The following is a 22337-nucleotide window of genomic DNA, read 5'->3' on the forward strand; positions in this document are numbered from 1 at the left end:
TCTATCTATCTATATATCTATAAAACTCTGGGGCTATCCGTCCGGATGCCGTCCGGCTCCCTTTCTGCCTTTTGATTCGTGCCCGATACTCGCCCATGCTCGCAGATGTCCAATCGGAATGGCCGATGCTCGCAGATGTCCAATCGGAATGGTGCCTGCTGCATTTCTTCCTTTGATTCATTGCCACGCCGAATCCAGACGCACAATCGCCGAGATCTTTTCCATTTCGGTAGAGATTTAGCTTTTCTTTCTAAGTATCCACTCCTCATTACATTTCGTTGTGTTTAAGTACACGTTTTTAATCAGATCCTTCTCCCCCCCCCCCCCCCCACCCCCCAGTGTTTCAAGAATAAACTGACTTCTCACCCATAGAAGCAGCCATTTCGGTAGACATTTCACTTTCCATTCCAACTATCCACTCCTCATTAGATTTTGTTATGTTTATGTCCATATTTTTCATTAAAACCTTCTCCCCCCCCCCCCCCCCACTCACTCATTTTGTCGCCTCCTGCTGGCCAGCGACCATAACGGCTGCTGGCGCCCGCATTTCAACCTCAAGAGACGCCATTTAAAAACTGCCTTTCGGGAACGGCTTTACTTCGAGGACCACGTCTCCCGTGGGGGCTACGGGTAGGGAACGGCTGCGTTGGGGCATTATTCTTTTAAAATGTGTGTGGGGATGCTTGGTGTGTGTGATGCCGCCCCGCCCCCCCCCCCCCACCCACAATCGCACGTTGGGGAAACGGACCCGACTTCGAGGACCACTTCTCCCGTGGGGGCTACAGGTAGGGAACGGCTGCGTTGGGGGAGTCTGCCATTGGTCTAGTACATAACTAAAACTCTGATCTTGTTATCTTCCGGTTAGGCGGTCATTCTATTTGCGCAAAATCAGTTCGCGATAGCGCTACGATTTTTCATCAGTTCACTCACCGTTCTCCTATGCTGCAATTGTACCAAGTTTCGTTCCGATCAGTTGAATGTCGTAAACGTTAGTGAGGTTTAAAAATCTTAAAAACCGCGCGTGCACAGATCGATCTCTTCTCCTGCCTTCCAGCGCCGGGCGGATTAGTCTCTTCCCCTGTCACTCCCCAGGATGGTCCACCCCTTCCTGCGCCATCGCGTCTATAGTGGAGCAGAGGATGGCTGGCGGAGGTTTCCAACCGGACTTTCGGGGGGACCCGAAGCAGCCCAGCCCAGCCCCAAGCAGCAGCTCCTGCAGCACAACCTCCGCTTCCTGCTCTGCGGGCAGCTCTGGCTCGGGCGCCAGCACCCTCACCCCACCCCCGGCACAGCGACCCGGCTCCGTCGAGGCCCAGGTCCACGAATGCTTCGGCACCTACAGCCAGGGCCGGGACAAGTACGAGAACCAGACGTGTTCCAGGCCCTGGAGCTGCTCTACGACCTGGGTAGTTGCTGGAACAGGGAATGGGAGTGAGGGGAGGAGGATGAGGTAAATGGGGAGATGGGGTGGTAGAGGGAGATGGGGGCAGGGGGTAGAGGGAGATGGGGAGGGGGTGGGGGAGGTAGAGGGAGATGGGGAGGCAGCGCTGAGCCCTGCTGTCTACCCTTTGCCTTCTTAGTGGTAAATGTCATCGGTTTGATACCTTCCTTTGAAGTAATCTAAGGATGTAACTGCGATACATTTTGCAGCTTCATTGCTGTGTTGATGATAGAATAAATAAGTATTTAGGGTGGTTGATGGGGTGCATATCAACCAGGATGTTTCATCTCAGGATGATGTTGAATTTCTTTAGGGCCATTGGCACTGAACTCCAGGCAATTCCATCACACTACTGATACGCGTTGCAAACAATATGCTGTCTGTACAACACCCACCATGAGTGTGCCTCTGTGCAATAGATAGTATCTTGGAGTGAAACATAATCTGTTGAATACACTGGAAAGATCCTTTGGGTAACCTGTGGCAGTTTGTATTTCCAACATTTTATTTAAAACTCTTGGAAATCTCATCAAGTTCTGTTCACAAATTTTGCTAGGAGTCGTTTACCGAAACTGTACAAGTGATGGATGGTCAGAACAATTCCCTGCCTATGCAATAGCCTGTGGATATGATGTGAATGATACTCAAAATTCAATCAAGGTAAGAATGCAGAAATGCACATATGCCCAATGGAATGTACGGAGCAAGTCTATCAATATATTGCAATTGTCACTTACATTTAAATTGTATTTATTGAGCTCATATTTTACATGAACTATGAAGTTAATTATAAAGCAAACTAAAACATTTCAAGTGTGCAGTTATATATATTGACTTTTTAAATTTTACTTATTTGTATCTTTACAAAGTATTCAAACTATATGAACATGAAGATTATGTATACAGTGGGACACAGTACATCCTTCATATCCCTGACCATAGCTGTAGCAATCCTTGGATTATTTCGGTGAGTATCAATGTTAATAAAGTTTGAATATTTAATTGTTTGTCAGGATGAGACCTGATTGTATGTGCTTCAATGGCCTGGGCTATTTGGATGAGCATTAACTTTGTGATTGGTGATATCAACCTCACAGACAACTGCCCATATATTTATATTTATTTTCTTAAATAGCCCAAGTTCCTTCTCCACTGCTCCAAACCTTTCCACAGCTAGGCTGACGATGATTGTCGTCATCGTCCGCAGCCTTCGATCCATGCCTCCCTTCGCAGCTGCTTCTGGCACCTTGTCGACGTCCTCGTCGAATTGATGTCAGACTGCCGTCTTGCAGGCATTTGACTCGAACCTTCTCCGGAGGTCGGTTCTGAGGGACGCTCCTCCCCATGGGCCTCCTCTCCTGATCCAGAGCCATCTCAAGGCCTTCTCCGCTGCCTCTGTGGTGTTCTTGATGGCTCCTCTCCTCTCCATTCCATTGATGCCTAGCACACTCAAGGCTTTGTAGAGCGATTGCCCTGCAAAACCTCTGCAGCCAACCTCGATGGGCATACATCTTGCCTTCCAGCCCTGCTTACGGCAGTCTATGACCAGCTCTTCATACTTGGTCATCTTCCTCTCATGGGCCTCCTCCAGACAGTCCTCCCACGGCACTGTCAGATCCAATAAGACAATGTTTTTGTTCGTCTCTGAGACCAGGAGGATGTCTGGCTTCAGGGTGGTCGTGGCAATGTGTGTGGGAACTTCAGCTGTTTCACCCGGTCTACAGAAAGCTGCCAGTCCTGCGCAGTCGCCAGCATTCCTGACTGATTCCTGGCTGCTTTGGTTCGGCAACTGCACTCCGGCCTTCACGAAGGTTATCATATGGGTGGTGGGGCGTGCTCGTCTGCAGCTGCTAATTCCCATGTTGATGGCTTCTGCAATGGCTTTAAGAACCTGGTTGTGATGCCAGGTGTACCGGCCCTGCGCAAGAACCTTTGGGCTGCAGCTGAGGATGTGTTCCAACGTCTCCTTGCCTGAGCATTGCGGGCAATCCGGAAATTCCGCTTTGCCCCAGATGAAGAGGTTCGATGGGCTGGGCAGGACCGTACATTGTCAGGACCAGGAACTTGATGCCCTGTGGTTCAGCCTGCCAGAGCTCAGTCCATGTTACGTTACTATCCATGGCCTGCTCCCACCTTGTCCAGGCTCCCTGTGTAAATAGCTCGTTCTAAGCTTCCCCACAGTCTAGTTTCAGTCAAAAATCACTGAGTCAAGCATTTGCGCATCTAAACTTTATTTTGACAAAACACAATTACAGTTCCCACTACTATACCTAACCACCTCAATCCTCGTATCTGCCTGATCAAGCCCTCCACCTGCCTCCTGGCACTGACTCAGTGGTGACAGTCAGGTCGCCCATGAAGGCTCTGATTGCTGGTTGGCACATTCCTGACTTGGTCCCAAATACAATTTCATTAAAGTCAATATAATCAAACTTTGGAAGTGGAGTTCAATATAAGCCTTGGTATTGTGCACTTGGAACCAGTAACTAATTATGTTTCTACCGCACAGTGTCTAAACCACAAAATGTTAGGTAGATATGTGAGTTAATCTTACATCTACTACAGAAAGTAAGACCAAGATTAGGAAGTGCACAGGGGCTTGGGAGAGATTTCAAAGGGACTGAAAAAAAGGTGCAAAAAATATTTATTGTAAATTTGTTAAGCATTTGGCACTGTCTTCTAGATAATGAAACACCATACTTGTAAAATTATTTTTTAGAACTGGGATTTTATATAACAGTGAATGAATGAAACTCTAATAACCTGGCACACTTGCGATTTTGGTCGTGCCAGACTACTAGATTTTCTGCTAACATCCTATTAACATTACTTTCAGTTTTTTTACATGTTACACAGCAATATGATACATTTTCCAGTTAACTGTGAGTTTAAAGGGGGTTCAATGCTTCTTTAATATCACATGTATCAAGATACAGTGAAATTCATTTTTTGCATATGCTTCAGTAAATTATTACTATACTTAAACACAATCCCAGATTAAGTACAAAATGTATAGAAATAGTCTGAGCCCATATACAAGAGTTGCCAGTCTTGCCATAATATTCAAAGTCCAAGTTGCTTTTAGTGTAGCTGGCCATAAAGGACCGTTTTCTTGGCGACTTTGCAGGGATGGCCTGGCCAAGCAAAGTTGTTGTTCTCCACCTCTGCTCCACTGCTCTGTGCTGCTGCAGATCCCGTTCGGTCCGCACACTTGGTCTCCTGGAGCATCACTCAGGAAATGTGCAAACACTACAAAGCTATCAAGCTTCTGATCCCTGGGGTTCTGGCCACGGATCTATCTGTTCCATCCATGGATGCTCCTAGACAGATTGTTCCTCCAGCAGTTTGTCTTTGTTCAAGATTTTAGCATCCTCAATTTCTTGTATGTCTATGTTTGCTTCCACCTTCCTCCCCTCTCTGATGTGTTTTGGCTGACCATGATATGAGTGTATTTGATATTCATGTTATAAGAGATGTGATTTTTTTTCATATCGTTGTGTCCCTGTTTCTGCTACTTACTAGCACGATGACTAGCTATCACAGGAAGACTGATATTTAAACTGTTTAATTTTGTACTCTATAATTGATCATATTTCCTTTCTTTCCAGGAAACTTCATTGCACCAGGAATTACATTCATATGCACCTGTTTGTGTCGTACATGTTTCGTGCTATTTCAATCTTCATAAAAGACAGAATCCTCTTTTCCTCCGAAGCTGTTGATCATTGCAGTGCTTATTCGGTAATTATTTGATAACTTAATAAAAAATGCCATCTTCTTGAAGCTACTCCTGAAAATAACTTGCATAGAACTGCTCGGTCTACTGATGTAGCTTTCTACATATGTATTTCTAACCCACAAGAGACTAGAATATTTTAGCCGTGCATCTTAACTCATATCTTCATGCACTTTGGGGTTACACTACATCTGGTGCAAAGATCAACCACTGTCAGACTCTTTGCTGCATTTGGAAATTAAATTACTATTTGACTCCAAGATATGATTGCCATCTTTCCCCAGATGTATCGTTACCTTTTCCCAAGAAACTGCTATTTTCCTTTATCCATGCACCGTCAAAATCAGTGGTACCGATATAAAAGTATCACTTGCTGATTGTGTCATGGAAAAAGGCTATTCAGCCCATGGAATCCTTGTTGGCTCCCAGCAGACAAATTCCATCAATCCCATATGCCTCCCCACCTTATTTCTTTGTGCAAAGCACAAAGTGCTGGAGCAACTCAGCGAGTCAGGCAGCATCTGTGGGGGAATAGATAAGCAACGTTTCAAATTGGGATCATAGTTCAGACTAAAGAAGTGTCCCAAACCAAAATGCTTATCCAATCTCTCCACAGCTGCTGCCTGACCTGCTGAATTACTCCAGCACTTTGTGTTTTGCTCAAGATTCCAGCATCCACAGTTCCTTGTGACTCCTTATTTCTCTGTATCTCTGCAAAATATTTATTCTCACATGCTTATCCTATTCCTTTAATCTTTATTGGCACTCACTGTTACTTGGGGGAAATTTACAGTAGACAATTATCCTAGCAACTCCTCTTTGGAAATTGGGAGGAGGCCAGAGCAGGAACCCATGCAGTCATGGGGAGAATGTGCAAAATCCACTGGAGGGTGGGAATCGACCCCCAGCCCCTGTATCTGTGATGTTTTGCACTGACTACTGCTCCACTGTGCCATCCTATTAAATGTCACCACGCTGACCTAAAGTTAGAAGTAAAAAATCCCAATAATTTATCAGTTTTGAGAGTGAGACAAGACTTGCTGTGTGAAAGAAAATCAAAAATTACATTCACAAGGTCAAGGTGCATCAGTAGAAAGAGAGCAGGTTAATACTTAAGGTTAAAAACTATTGACCAGTTTTTAGATTAACCCAGAACTTGACGTGATTTATTTTGTTTTCTATTTGCTTGCTCCCCAGGTTGAATGCAAATTTGCCATTATTTTCTTCCAATACTGTACTATGGCTAATTTCAGTTGGTTACTTGTAGAAGCTCTGTATCTGCACACACTCCTGGTGGTATCTGTATTTTCAGAGCAAAAATATTTCTGGTGGTTCATTATTCTTGGATGGGGTAAGTTTCAAATTAGGAATCTAAATTAAGGTTTTGTGTTCAGTTAAACTGCTCACTTTGGAAAGTCTTGTATATTTTTCCTGAATCTAACAATGTTCTTTTATTTTGTTGACGCTTTCACCTTCTCTCCTGCAGGTGGCCCAGCACTTTTTATTTCACCTTGGGCAATTGCAAGAAGAATATATGAAAACATTGGGTAGGTGTTGTATCCATGATAAATAAAACATATAAATAAAGACAAATACTGCAGAAATTTGAAACCTTTAATATAATAAAATCGGTGGATGACACAAATCAGGGTAAAACCATATATACCAAAAGCTGCAGAATTATTAATTAGTTATCTATTTAACACTATAATGATATGAATGTACAGTACTTTACAGGTTGTAATGATCTAAATATACATGGAAATCGTCTTCTGACACGCCTGGTTAGTAGTAAAGAAAGCCTGCTATTCTTACCCATTTTGATAATTGCGCCTTTAAAGCATTTTGAGTATATAGAACCTAGAACAGTACAGCATGAGAACAGGCCCTTCGAACCACGATGTCTGTGCAAAACATGTGGTCAATTCAACTAATCTCATCTGTTTGCTTATGACCCATATCCCTCCATTCATTGTGCTTATCTAAAAAAGCCACTATCATATTTGCTTCCACTATCACCCATGGCAGTGCGTTTCCAGCACCCACCACTCACTGTGTAAAACATTTGGCGCAAACGTCTCCTTTAAACTTCCCCTTCTCACCTTAAAGCTATGCGCTCCAGCCTTTGACATTTCCACCCTGTGTTATGTTCGTTTCACTTCAAACAGCCAAAAACGCAATAAAATTAGTAATCAAGTAGTAAAATCTTTATTTCACCAGGCGGGTGCGGCAGTAAACGCTTATAGTATGCAATATACAGACTATAGGTTCACTCTATCCCCACACACAGAGGTAATGTTCAATCAGATATATTTATACCCCAATAATCAGCGATTCAGCAATACATTATCTTCCAGAGCATTGTACAGCCTCAGGCCTGTTACGATTGACAGGTTCTTCCAAGGAAGCTATTTGTTGCAGGTTCAAGCGCTCTTGTTTTTTGACCTTGTTGGTCTATTGTTTAAGTACATTACAATCTGAGGAGCAGAGGGAAAGAACCGTTGTCTGAACATTCCTCTGATTGTTTATATTATAGTGCAAAAACATCGAGTATTATAGTGATGTAGCCTTGCTAGTGTAATGTGAGAAAGGTGAAGGCATTTCTTTATTGCTTCTAATTCTACAGCTGAATCCATTTTGTAACTTTTAAATCTGTTAAACTTTCTCATTCCTTCCTCTTTATCAGTTATGATAACATTCGCAATCCTCGGTAGGTACATAATGGTCGCAAGCAGTTAACAATAAAAATCAGAGCGATGATTAATAAAAAGATAGAGCCATAGTGTAATACAGTATTCCAGAGTCCATCAAGCCAACTGAATGGCCAGCAGCTCCCATTTCCTCCATTGTACCCATGCATGTCACTGTCAACCTCATGGATTTTCTCAATTTCTTGGGAAATGTGGGTTGCAAGGTTAGTGATATTAGAGGATTCATCAGGGATCTAGGCACAACACAGCACGTCTTATTATAATACAGGTGCCTATTTGTTGATCTTTATGATCAATACTTATTTTATAGTAAGAAAGTTTTTTAAAATATACAATAGTTGTAAAACAGTGAACACGATTATCAAGAATTTTTGCAGTTTGACAATGACACTAATCTATTCGAAGACTTTTGTCAAATCCATGTTGTGAGATTAAAAACGTAAATAGCATACTTTATGACAAAATGGTAAGGGTAAAATGAGAATGGAGCTGTCAACTATCTTTATGCAGAGCTTATAAAAAATAAAGAGTAATATTTAAAATTCATACGTTTCAGGCAGTTCGCATTAACTCTTATACAAATTCCCCCATTGAATTGCTTGGAAAACAGATCAAGATTTGGCAAGCCCCCCTGAAGAAATATTCTCTACTGTGGCTTTGAAAGCTCCCCATTTAATTGCTGCATGCCATTTATCCATGACTGTGGGACCTGCAGATTTGTTTTTAGCTTCTTTAAGAGATTAACATCCATAAGTTCAAATGTTACAAGATACCATGAACTAGAAGCATTATATGTCTAATTGTAATTTGGTTTGAATCTGTCCTTGAGCTTGTAAGGGGTTATGGCACAAACCCAACATCTTAATCAGATAAAGAAGCTTGTTTACCTTACAGCAGCGAGTTTACTGCTAACACTTCTATCATTGTAGCCCTCGTCGTTACAGTGCTTAAGCAGGCTGGCATGCTATTTTACTATTGCTGGTAATGCCACGTAATAATGGGCTACTGGTCTTTATGCAGGGGTATGGAGAAAAAGGCTGAACACAATTACAATAAAGGTGTCGGCTTCTGCCGGTATAGATGACAGAATAATATTGGTATCAGGTACTAAAGGACAATTTTTAATTGAACACCATTCATTATGTCTTCCCACTTTCGGGGTTGGCAAAATAGGAGTATTACACAGACTTTGCATTTTCACAAATAGCGCTTGTTGCAATAAAGACAATCATGTCAATCATAAAGACCATAGCTATCCCTTCTTCAGCCCCCGGGGCCAGTCAATATTGTTTTAATTAATGGCAAGGCAGCTCCCAGTTTTATAGTCAATTTATGTTCATGGGCTGAATACACTCATCCCACATGATTCTTATGCTTTGCCCATAGTTCGTAGGGTACTTGGGCCAGAGCCACAAGATCCTCAGTAGGCAGCTGTTGCTTTTCATAATGTCCCATTCCATTCTGACCCATGTGATCTTTCCTTCTGTGTCATTGGCAACTTTAAAACATGAATTGTCTGTTTGTCCTTCAGCCATTTAATCAGTTTTCCTATTTCTTTTGCTGTTGCTGGAGGTATGGTAACTACGATTAAGTGTGACTCAGAGGTGTCTCCCATCTCAAATCGATCCCTTTGGTTTTATTCCTAATCCCGAGACCCCAAAGACAAATAACGGGCCACGTTTTAATTGTTAATTGTTCACGTTTATTCAACCAGCGGGAGACTTGTTCCTACTATCCGGGATTAGGGAGGCACGTATATAGTTCAGTGCAGTGCGTTCGGTTATGTTCATGGCTGGTTTTAACAAGATACTGTAAATATTGGCCTTTTTTTTACATTCTGTATGGCTTCCTTTTACCTCCAGTCTTGCAGGAGGACATCCAAGTTCATACTTCCTTTTTCCAGTTTCCAATTCTTTCGCAATAAGTTAGGTGTATCCAACGAGGATTATTTTCGACCTTCACTGCTGTAGGTGTAGTCAATAGTACTTGGAAGGGCTCCTTCCACCGTTCTCCCAATTTCCTCCGATCCCAATTTCTTATCAGTTCTTGATCTCCTGGTTGTAAGGATTTGCCGTTATCGTCAGCTGATAAGACTGACAAGGTTCGGGTCAATTGCTGTGCATATATGATTAATTAATCACAAAGGTCCTGTCCAGTCTCAGTCAAGGCTGTACTTAAACTCTTTAACTATTTACTAGTCAGACCCTTTAAAAATAGGTCAGTATAAAGAAAAAACAATTTAAACATTATTCCCAATGCTTTCAATCTATCTCCCCAAATTCACAATTTCAAATTAACAGATTTTTTCCTGAGATAAAGGCATTTCCAATTCTCATCCGACACCTCAATCTGAAATCCACATGGCCAGTACGCAATTCAGATCTCTCTTGAATTCAATTCAAAAGGTAAGAAATAGGAAGAAATCAAACTTTAAATACCGACAAGGTCACCAAACCTAATGCCAGGTTATGCGGCGAAGAAAATGAACAGTCTCTTTGCTGAGCCACATCCGCTGTTTAATAAAAGTTGTGAAGACAGAGAATAAACAGTTAATTTCCACATAGATAGCCAATGCTTTTCCAAAGAGCAATGAAAATAAAATAACTGTGTGGCTCAATGCCCACACAGCTGCAACTTCTTAAAGAGACATTAACTTTTAAAACTCTACAAAGATTTATCACGTAAATGAGCAAGCTCATTCAATGACATCCTATTTCATCTTAATTATATGATTAATTAAACATTCACCCAGAACTGGTTCCATAAAAACAAGTAACAGTCTTTAAACTCACTCACTCTACACCCGCTTTTCTGTGACATTCACTCACAAATTTCCACACCTCATGCAGTATGCTAAATCTCAGATATTTGCACATGTAAAGGGGCTGCCCCACTGTACTAGATAATTCAAGAGTTCTCCCGAGTTTCCCCTGATTCGAACTCGGAGAATTACGGTAATAGCCGCTCGTAGGTACTCGGGGCTCTCGTGGACATTTTTCAACGCTAAGAGACGCCCCGAGCTCCGATGTACCCGCTACATACATTCTACGTGCTTACCACGAGTTTGATTTTTTTTTTAACTCGGGAGAGCTCTTGAATGACCTCGTACAGTGGGACAGCCCCTTTAAAGCAATAAAATTATCACTCAAGAGTAAAACACAGTTATACACTCCTCAAGGAAATCATGCAAAACTCTTAAAACTTTGATACACCCAAAAATTAGAAACTTACATTTTGATATTTATGATATTATCAGGCAAAGGAATTATATCTTGTGCTGTTGTGTTGCTAACCTTGACCAAGCTAGCTTTGGAGAATTATAAAACAGAAGCCATATACTTCTTAAATATCATTTAAGGAAAACAATAAGATAGCTGTCCTGCAGACAAGATCCATTCATGGGCTGCATCAGAGGAAAATGTTATTTGTCAGCCAGCCATTTTTACATAACCTTGAGTTTATACAAAATTTTGAGATTTTAAAAATCAAGTCTGCAATTTATCCCATCAGATAAAGCATAAAAATAAGTTTAATTTGACACCTAATTCACTTTCATATCTCAAGTATTTAAAAAGTTATGGCCATTTTCATACTGGGAAATGAGCATTTTGTTCCCTATTGATTTTCTATGGACATAACAAAAAAGCTGTGATCGTGAACAGTCAAAAGCCCATAACTTTCTTAAAAATTAAGAGAACTGAATGAAATTTTCAGTTATCATAGATTGAAGCATTCTGAAACAAATATAAAATAATCTTACTTGGATGACCTGAAATTAAAGCATATAATTAGTTAGTTACCTAATTGTAGCTAATTTCAGACTTCAATTACTAGATCTAAACATCTATCCATTTCTTAATAAATGATTAACATTTTTAAATAGCCTAAATGTCCAAATAATATTCACAAATAATTCACAATAAAACATGATTTTTAAATCTCATTTACATTAATTTATAGACCAAATGGAAGGAATTTAGTGTTCAATTGCTGTAAATAAAAGCCCATTTAAATCAGCTTTCCAGTGGGTTCCTGTGAACGCGCTGGTTTAGAACGTTCACATTGCGGTAGATTTGTGCCCCCAAATGCCGAGAAAAATACTGCGGGATATAATGGGCCCAAAATGAGCTACTCGCAATATTAAACTTTGTATAAAGGGATCTTTAGAAGCCCTTTTTAATGTAAAAATATACAGCTTACCTTCTATTATTTGCTTTATGAGACCCTGCGGTTGCTGGTGGTCGCGGGTTTAGAGATTGATTTTTAAACTACTATAACTATTATACGAGGCCTTTAAAACTAATAATAGCTTTTGCGACGGGGTCTTTCAGCGATTTTTCGTTAATAATTAACTAGGCTGAACATCTTCGATTTGAACAGCCTAGAGAAAATCGCGTTTTAAACCCGCCCCCTCTAAACGGCGCCAAAATCGCGCACACCCGCAGCGACAGATTTTCAGCGACGCTTCAGGTAGGCTTTGCAACATACCTATTTATACCACTGGAGATGCAGGATTTAATTTCCTCACGTAATTATAAAACATATTCAAACACAGCTAGAAAGTTGCTTTGCTAGCCAAGGTCAGTGCTCCACTAACTGTACCGACCAAGACATTTAAACAAATCATTCACCAAAAATGTTCATACTTTGTTCATAAATACAACACATACTGAAGAACGGTCTCAACCTAAAACACACTTTGGACTCTCTCTCTCTCTTTGTTGCTACTGCTACTGCTCCTCCCTCTTAGACACAGGTCATTTCATTAAAAGCTTCAAAGTGTAAGCTATTTTCCGCATTCTCTTGCCTCCTTATCAGCATGCGTAAGGAAGTGTATATAGTGTAAAAGATTAAGACATCAGGTACACAAATTTGTCCGAGAGGGGTCAGCCAGAGGTCCATCAAAGGCCCCTCATTTCCAAAGATCTTGTTACATGGCAGAACTTTACATTAATTAACTTTACATTCCCTTGTCTGACAGAGCCGTTCTGTCTACTAGAATCTTTGGTTCTGTGGGGACCAATGTGCAGAATTCGTAATCTGCTGTGTGGGCAGTAATGTCAGCTAGGGCATTGCCCCGGGAGACTTTATTGTGGCCACTTGTATGGGCATTGCACTTAATAATGGCCAGTTGGACTGGGAGGGTTAACGCGTGCAGTATCCGGTGCAGTAGCAAGCGCTGTTTTTAAGTTGCTGAAGTCTTCTGCTTGTTGGAGTGAGAGAGTTAGAGAGAGAATTGCTGCGGTGCCTTGGCAAAGACACCAGCAATGAGTAATTTGATGTCTATCCACTGCCGTTAGAAATTAACCAAGCCCAGAAATGGGACTGGTCTGATTCCCTGTCATTCAGGGTCTTGCCACACCTCACATTTGCCCGATTACTCACAGACTTTCCCCTCTCTCTCCACCATGGAGAATAGCTCTGTATTTGCAAACAGGTCAGAGTCTTTTGTTTCAAGTTTGTTTTAAACTGTACCGACTGTTGGCTGCAAAATGTTAAAGTTCTTGGGGCAAAAGTGAGCAGCCTCGATTCTTGCGGGGTAGTTAAGGTACAGTGCCTCGAAAGCCACCAGCTCAACATCCTGCTTTTTCCCTTTGATTATCTTCTTCGATTATCTTCTGTTTCACCTTCTCTGGTGCTCTGGGTTTAACTCTCTCATTGCTGGATTCATTACTGCTTTTCCTATTCTGCCTTAAGCACTCTCCCTTCTTCTTCCTCGTCTTCCTTCTCAGCTCTTCATTCTTCTGGGGGTGCCCTTCCCTGTAGGAGTACTGGAGCCATTTGCTCTTCACGGGATCTTAGTGTCGTAGTTCCTGCTGTTAGTGACTGGTGGCCAGGCATGGGTGAGGTGGTCTACACTATTTCCAATTTAGCTTCTCTCCCTGAATTTGTTCCTCATCCCCCCTCTCTCTGTAAACAGGGTCGCCATGCCAGACAAGGGGTCCCCGGGGATATTTTTGGGCAATAAAATAAATAAAATGAGTGATCAAGTAGTAAAATCTTTATTTCACCAGGCGGGTGTGGCAGTAAATGCTTACAGTATGTAATATACAGACTATAGGTTCCCTCTATCCCCACACACAGAGGTAATGTTCAATCAGATATATTTATACCCCAATAATCAGCGATTCAGCAATACTTTATCTTCCAGAACATTGTATAGCCTCTGGCCTGTTAAGATTGACAGGTTCTTCCGAGGAAGCTATTTTTTGCAGATTCAAGCACTCTTGTTTTTTGACCTTGTTGATCTATTGTTTAAGCACATTGCAATCTGTAGAGCAGAGTGAAAGAACCGTTGTCTGAACATTCCTCTGATTGTTTATATTATAGTGCAAAAACATTGCGTGTTATAGTGCTGTAGCCTTGCTAGTGTAATGGGAGAAAGGTGAAGGCATTTCTTTATTGCTTCTAATTCTACACCTGAATCCATTTTGTAACTTTTAAATCTGTTAAACTTTCTCACCTGGACAAAGATTCTGACTGACTATCCTATCTATGCCTCTCATAATTTGATACATTTCCATCAGAATACCATTCAACCTCTAATGGGCCTGTCCCACTTAGACGATTTTTCAGGCGTCTGCCGGCGACTGTTAAGTTGCCGGCGGTCGCCTGAAAAACCGGTAACTGGAACAGCGACTGTTAAGGTGGAACACACACACACACACACACACACACACACACACACATCGCAAAGACGGGGGACAGGGCAAGCGGGGGGAGCGCTGTCTGAAATTCACACTGAAATTCACACTGTGCAAAGTCAAGGTGATACACACACCGCGATGAACAGGAAGGTTGGCACTGTAATTAAGATGGTTAAATCACAGTAAGTCCTTTAATGGGGGAGGGGGGGGGGAGAAGGGGAGAGAAGGGAGGGAGAAGGAATGAAGACAACTTTTAAGAAGCCAGACAACTTTTAAGAAGCCAGAGATACACGACTGTGAAGTTCGGCGGACATTTAACATTACCGGTCCGTTCTCCTTGGTTCTGAAAACTACTGCTTTCTTTTGTTTTCCCCAATGAGCCAATTAAATTCACCGGTCAGCACCGGCTACAACCTATGAGAACCTTTGAGAACCTTCGACCTCCTGGCAACCCACTAGGACCTCCTGGCGAGCCATCTACAGCACGAGAATTCTCGCTACTCTCCATGGCGGCTTCATTCTAGTCTACGCTAATTTTTCAACATGTTGAAAAATTTGCAGCGACCATAATGAGGCCGCGACTAGTTCCCTGAATACTCCTCACGATCATGACGGCGACTCCTTGGCAACCACCCGCGAAAATGTGGCAACCATGTGACGACTGCATAGTCTCCTGCAGTCGCCTAAAAAGTCACCTAAGTGGGACAGGCCCATAAGTCTCCAGATAAAACAATACAAGTTTGTCCTGTAGCTAATACACTCCAATCTAGGCAGCAACCTGGTAAACCTTACTCCAAATTCTGCACAATTTTGTTTTATAAATATCTCGTCCAGCTTCATGTAGAGTGTTTCCTATTCATAAAAGATACAGAAATACGATAATAAATAATACCACTGTGTATAATGTACCTAATCAAACAGTTTATTCAAATTCACATACTTTGTTCATCCATTTAGTCCAAGAAAAATACCATTAATTTAAAACCCATTTGCCTTATCAACAGCTGCTGGGATATTAATTCAAATGAATATATATGGTGGATCATCAAAGGACCTATAATTTCATCTATTTTTGTAAGTATTCTGCACTGTGGATTATTTTGACTATACCGTAAATAGCATTTAGCAGTTTGCTGACTAGTGTAGGATGTAGGTAGCTGTTTGTTCACGTAGAAACTTTCTAAAATTTGGAAGAGGTATATAATGAGCTGGCAATCCAAAGGATCCAATATTACACCTTCTTCAATTTTAAAATTAGCTCCAGTGATGAGCTGGGAAACAGTTTCATGAAAGTTCCAATCCCTTCAGGGAAAATACCAGTCATGCAGGGATTTCATATTCTGATAATTATTTCATTTGATTATTGAGTGCAAATTGGGGGAGTGGACCCGGTGTGGAAATTGAATAGTGGAGCATGTTCCATGGCCCAGCCCTGTTCTTATTTGTTAGCTTCTTCCAGTCTTACAACTCGATGTACATATAACATTATACGTTGGGCACATTATGGATTAATTGGTTTCATATGCCTCAAACCCATATTTACTTGAGCTAAACATAGATGGCTGATTTCACGAGCGCTAATCACAACCTTGGGCAATGTGTGTCACAGTCTGAACCCAGAAATCCTCTTGACAGTAGATAAACACCAAAAGCTGGAGTAACTCAGCAGGTCAGACAGCAACTCTGGAGAAAAGGAACAGGTGACATTTCGGGTCAAGACCTTTCTTCAGACCGGGTCTCGACCCGAAACGTCACTTGTTTCTTTTCCCCAGAGATGCTGTCTGACCTGCTGAGTTACTCCAGTGTCTATCTTTGGTTTAAACCAGCATCTGCAGTTCTTTCCTGCACACATCATCTTGACAGTCCCTGGCAGAAGACAAAGCTGGACAATATATGCACCATTCAACAATAAGGAGCATATGAGCAGAATTAGGCCTTTGGGCCCATCGAATCTGCTCCGTCATTCGATCGTGGCAGATCTATTTTTCCCTCTCAACCCCATTCGTCTGCCTTTTCCCTGTGACCTTTGACGCCCTTACTAATCAAGAATTTATCAATCTCCATTTTAAATTATTTGACCTCCACAGCCTTCTGTGGCAATGAATTTCCCAGATTCAGCACCTCGGGCTAAAGAAATGAGAAATTCCTCCTCATATTTAGATATTTGAAACTATTAACATTGAAAGAAGTAATAAATATAAATTTTATTATTTGAAATAAATACAATTAATTAAAATATAAAATCAGTTAGAAATAATTTAAATATTAACCAATTAAGAAACAGCTAAAATATATTCATGGCTTGCATTTGATCTGGCGCTGCATAATGACTGCCTCTGCCTACAGTCTGTTTGTTTTCTGTCTTTTTTTTATTTTTGGTTTGTTTGGGGTATGTTTTGGAAGAATTTTTTCAGTATTTTGTGTGGGGGAGGGGGGTAGGGTAAGGGGGGATCCGTTTTTCAGTCACTTTCTGGCGAGGATGTGACTATTTTCCAAGTCGTGCCCTCGCCCCCCCTCCTCGCAGCCTCTCAACTGGTTTGGCGCGGCCTTTCCTGCCGGGTACCGGACCAGAGCTTCAGCAGCGGCAGCGCAGCGCTGCATACATCGCGGAGCGGACGATGCCTCACCTGTGATCGCCGTTGGAAGCTCCGGAGTGTTGGGCCTGCAGCATCAACATCGCGGAGCTGTGGTCTGTAGAGCTCCCAGTGCGGGAGGCGTTGACCAACATCGCGGAGTCCTGGGACCCTTTGCCGAGGGCCGCCAGCGTTGAATCTCCGCCCAGCTCGGCCTGTGGACTTCAGGAGCCGTGGAAGTGGCCGATTCGGAGGTCCAAGCCTTTGAGGATGTTCCTCCGTTCCGACGTCGGAGTTCCATCGTCCCGGCGAGAGGGCCTGAACATCGGGACGCCCATAGCGGCGACTGCGGGGGGCTCGGGAGGCCCCGACCATGGGTGAACATCGGGGAATATTAACGAGGAGGTTGACTGAACTTTGGTGCCTTCCCTCACAGTAGGAAACTTTGGTACCGCTGTGGGGATATTTATGTTATGGACTATCGTGTTTTGTGCTTTTATTTTTTTTATTCGTATGGCTGTATGGGGAAAAAGCATTTCGTTGTCTAAGTACTTGTACTATGGACAATGACAATAAAGTTGAATCAAATCAAATCAAATCTCCCATTTAATCCCCATTGAAATCAGTGAGGTTTTGAATCTTGCACTCAATCTGATGACATAAACATAAAAGGCAATGTACTGTGGCATTTCAGTGGAGTGCCAGCAGGTCAGGGTTCCACTGTTATACTCCATGCGGAACCCAGCATCAGAATGATGAGTTTGATTTGGCCAACACCCTTCTCCCCTAACCTGAACCTGTCAGTAACTTTTGGATTCACACTACATGTATAAAATTCCAGGGTTTACCCCAGTTTGAATAACTGAATGCCAATGGACCCATTCAGCATCATTAACCACAATCAGGTGGTTTGAATAAGAGTCTAGCATTGATGTCCTTGCTATCCAAACATTGCAGGGATGATGGTAGGGCCATGGTTATAGCATCTGCCATGGACCTATTGAGGCACTAGGTGATTTGCAGTAAATCAAGGCTGTCCTGGATCCTGGAATTAACGTACGTCATGACCAGCATCTCAAAGCACTTCTTATGGTGGATGTCAGAGCTTCTTAAGGTGGGAGGATAGGAGCCATTAAGGTATGTTGCTGTGCTTTTCTTTGACACCAGGGTGAAAGTGGTGTTCTTAAAGCAGGTGGGAATCTTATAGGGAGTAGGGAGAGATTAAAGATGTCCTTGAATACTCCTTACAGCTGGTCTGCGCAGGTTCTGACGACACAGCCATGGACTCCTTCAGGGCCAGTTACTTTCCACGGGTACACTCTCAGAAATGTCATCTGACATCTGCGATGATGACCATGGATATAGGTGCACCTGAGGCTATCATGGAGGCAATGTCATTCCACTGACCTTCTGTTCAAAGCAAACAAAGAAAGCATTGAGCTTGGCAGAGACGGATATGTTGTTACCAGCAAGTCTGTCTGACTTTGCTACATAGCCATTACAGCATGCAAACCTTGCTATAGTCGATGGTGTCTGTGTGTTAATCTGGGATTCTGCTTGATCTGAGTTGTCTCTTGGTGCCCTTGATGACTCTACAAAAGTCAAAACTAGGAAGTTGCTACAGAATGTTCTGCCACCAATCTTTCACTCCTTCCAATTCTTTGCTAATTTATATCTGTTAGTTACTAACACTCCTCAGTGTGGATACATTGTTTTCTATTAGGTTCTATAAAAACTGGTCATGATTTTTTTATATGATCTCTTAATCTCCAGTGGTATAACAGGGACAATCCAAGTTTCTTTTGTCTCTATGTACCTAAAGGCCATCAAACCTGTTAGCAATCTCGTAAATCTTCTGTACATTTTCTCCAGAGCATTGACATTCTTCCTATAGTGAAGTCCCTAAAATAGGAATACACAAGAAGAGCCTTAATATGAATTTCTAAGAGTTTGGCATAACATCTGATTTGTTAAACTTTATATCTATACTTAACAACTTGTCAGCTTGTGTGCCACCTTCAAGATTCATTGCACAGTACAAGGGCAATTAGGGATGCCTAATGAATGCAGCCTTGGCAGTGACACGCATGTGTACCATGGACACCACAGTCGAGCTGTTAGAAGCACCTCTTCCTCACAGCGCCAGAGATCTAATTCAATCCTGACCTGTCTATGTGGAGTTTGCACGTACTCCCTGTGATTGTATGGGTTTCCGCCAGAAGCTCCAGTTTCCTTGCACATCCCAAATATGTGTGTGTTGGTTGGTTAATTGGCCACTATAGATTGCCCCTAAAATGCTTGGAGAGTGATAGAATCTGTAAAGCTGATGAGAATGTGGAGAGAAAAAAGTGGGATTAATAAAGTTTTAGTGAAAATAGGTGGTTGATAGTCAGTGCTGAATCAGTACTCTATTTCTCTCTGACTCCATGACTTCAGATGTTTATTTTTATTCTATTTTGCAGATCAGCTTTGTGCTCTTTCTTCACATCATTAGGATATTAATAAAAAAGCTAAAAACACCTGATGTTATGGGGAATGAGTTTAACCAGTACAAGTAAGTCACTATGCTTGCCATCTTCTTCATGGTAAACCCTGGGTGTGGAAAATCTTGAACTCGCCATGGTGGTGGGAGATTTGAACCCCTGTATAGTGATATCACTAGCTTCATGTATGTTGCTTTCCTTTGTAAACCATATCATGGGCTTTGAAATGATTGAAGATATAAAAAGTACATTCTGGATTTATCCATTTGTGTGATTTCCCAAGGTAATATTTCTGCAAATAGAGTGCTATAAAATATTCAGTTGCATGAAAATAGTGATTTAGAGCATTAATCAAATTACATCAGAAAATAAAGATGTTAGTGGAAATCAGAATCAGTTACTTTTGGCAGTAAGATCTATTTCTTAGTAATGACTGAAGTATGTTAAAATTGTATTGGTTGCAGATATTACCTGTTATTCATTGTGACCCAAAATGGAGTGGATGAGAAATTCAGGGCTTTAGATGTGTAAGTTTAAAAGGTGCTTAAACTATAAGGAAAGCCATACAATTATGGCTTTTCAATTAAATGCAAGTGATACAAAAACAAGGAGAAAAATTATAGATATGTGCTGTAATGTTATTTTTGGCATTGGATATAATATATATCCGAATTTCTGAAACTAGCAGGAAAGGGAATGGATAATTTTGCCTCAAACCATTTCAATATTTCCAGCTACAGTGTTACAAGACATTTATAAATAAAATGAAAACAAAATCGTAATCATTATGATTAAGTCAAATCCTAATCATACATTTATTCTCTAGTTATTAATTTGGTAAATAAAAAAATAATAATTTAAAGATTGTCAAATAGATAAATTAAGAGAATTCTAAGATGTAGGGAATTGTTGGGAAACAGAATGTGCTACTATAAACAGAGTAGAAGGAAATCAATGTCATTTTCTAAAAAAGCAAATGGACAGATAATCGAAATAGGGAGAATGATAAAAGAGGGAAATGTGCAATACTTTCGGAATTATTTTGTATGAAGGCCTGAATGTCTCCTTCCATTTATAAAGTAACGTGATTCAATGATTGTTCTATAATATTAATGTATCATGCACACAGTCAAAGCAACACATGATGTAAAACACCGATCTTTTGTGATCTCTGTTTATCAAGGAACAATATGCAAGTGGGGAAATGCAGGAAACTGAGTAATGCCATAGTCAAAGACATTTTTGAAAATGATGAGTCGTTATTCAATTCGAAATAATCAAGGTGACATTCTTTTACCAATTCCTTATTCAATGGAATTGACACTATAAATACTAGGTTGACTCAAATTGTTAGGCAATGGTTAGGTTGTGCAGAAAGTTAGCGTCATCTGTTGAGGCTTTTGACTCTTATTTTTTTCCCATTCAGAAGCGAATTTTATTTCTAGAATGTAAGAATCAGATGTATTTTAATACATTTTGTGTATTGCTTTTGTTATTTCTAGGAGACTTGCAAAGTCTACTTTCTTGTTAATCCCGTTGTTTGGAGTCCACTATATAGTTTTTGTAACTTTTCCGGAAACAGAAGGGAGCCTTGCCATAGAATTACGAATATGTTTAGAGCTCTTTCTTGGATCGTTCCAGGTATGTACTTGAATAAACTTTAGAATTAGCAAATAAATAATTAAAAGCCCCATTATTGTCGTGGAGTTCTAGATGGATTTTGTGAGAATAATTTTCTGAGTACATTGTACTGTTTTTCCAATATGCATTAACATCATTTCAGATAGTCTGATATGGATGCATGAGGGAAATTTATTCCATATACATCTAAAAAGCATTGTAAACCACAAATTAAGATTACTTTAAGTGAGGAGTGGAAGACTCTTGTGGGAGAATGTGAACATCAATGTAAACATGTCATTAATATAGGATTTGTTTTAATCCACAGGGCTTTGTCGTTGCAGTACTTTACTGTTTCCTTAATGGTGAAGTGAGTAATTTTAATAAACAATGCTTACTTATAAGCCACATAAGATCAAAATTGTTCTTTTCTTCAAACAAACATTCAGATTTTGTTTTTCTATCCATGAGATATGATTGTTTGCATTTAGGTGCGAACTGAAATCAAGAGAAAATGGAGGCGGTGGAAGCAGAATAAATATTTTACCGTGGATTTACAAAACCAACACAGTTCCATAATTAATAGTGGAATGACTGGTGGAACACAGGTATCACTATTGACAAGTTCCAGTTCCAAAGAACAAGAACTTGTTTTCCAGGAATCGGATGTTCTTTAAAGAAGCAAATATAATATTGCACTTCAAATGATTTTTGTGGCTGTGAACAATTTAACAAAAGGTGATGCTACTATCGGTAGGTTTGATGTCAGGCTTGGCAGTTCCATTGGGAAGTATAAATTATTCCAAATTGGTCTGTCATTTGAGTTGGTGTTTGCATTGGATGCTTATCATGGGACATTATTCTGATCAAAATGGACAAGAAATGTTCTTACATGTGTGGATTATGAAGTGTGTTTTGTATTTAGCAAGTGCAGCTCAATTTTGTGCACCAATTAGTGGGACCTGGTATTTTGTAATGTATTGTAAAGCTGTCATTCAGTCAAATTTTGAAATGTCTAACGTGTGTGTTGTTAGAAAGACAAATGATAGCTCAGTGATAATAGCACTACCGTTAAGGTCATACAGTCATAAGTGATAGGAGTAGAATTAGGCATTTTACCCCATCA

General features: G+C 40.9%; 1 protein-coding gene across 1 annotated transcript in view; it reads left to right on the plus strand.

Moving 5' to 3' along the window:
- Window positions 1-22063, plus strand: part of sctr (secretin receptor) — a 44056-nt gene extending 21993 nt beyond the window's left edge. The window contains exons 5-14 of the mRNA XM_033024604.1: window positions 1998-2101; window positions 2311-2408; window positions 5050-5182; window positions 6375-6528; window positions 6664-6724; window positions 15540-15609; window positions 19571-19662; window positions 21094-21232; window positions 21540-21581; window positions 21703-22063. Coding sequence (XP_032880495.1) covers window positions 1998-2101; window positions 2311-2408; window positions 5050-5182; window positions 6375-6528; window positions 6664-6724; window positions 15540-15609; window positions 19571-19662; window positions 21094-21232; window positions 21540-21581; window positions 21703-21888 — 1079 coding nt within the window. The 3' untranslated portion in view covers window positions 21889-22063. The remainder of the gene's footprint in view (window positions 1-1997; window positions 2102-2310; window positions 2409-5049; window positions 5183-6374; window positions 6529-6663; window positions 6725-15539; window positions 15610-19570; window positions 19663-21093; window positions 21233-21539; window positions 21582-21702) is intronic.
- The last annotated feature ends 274 nt before the right edge of the window (window positions 22064-22337 follow it).

The sequence above is a fragment of the Amblyraja radiata genome, chromosome 7, assembly GCF_010909765.2.
Source record: "Amblyraja radiata isolate CabotCenter1 chromosome 7, sAmbRad1.1.pri, whole genome shotgun sequence".
In the NCBI taxonomy this organism is placed as follows: domain Eukaryota; kingdom Metazoa; phylum Chordata; class Chondrichthyes; order Rajiformes; family Rajidae; genus Amblyraja; species Amblyraja radiata.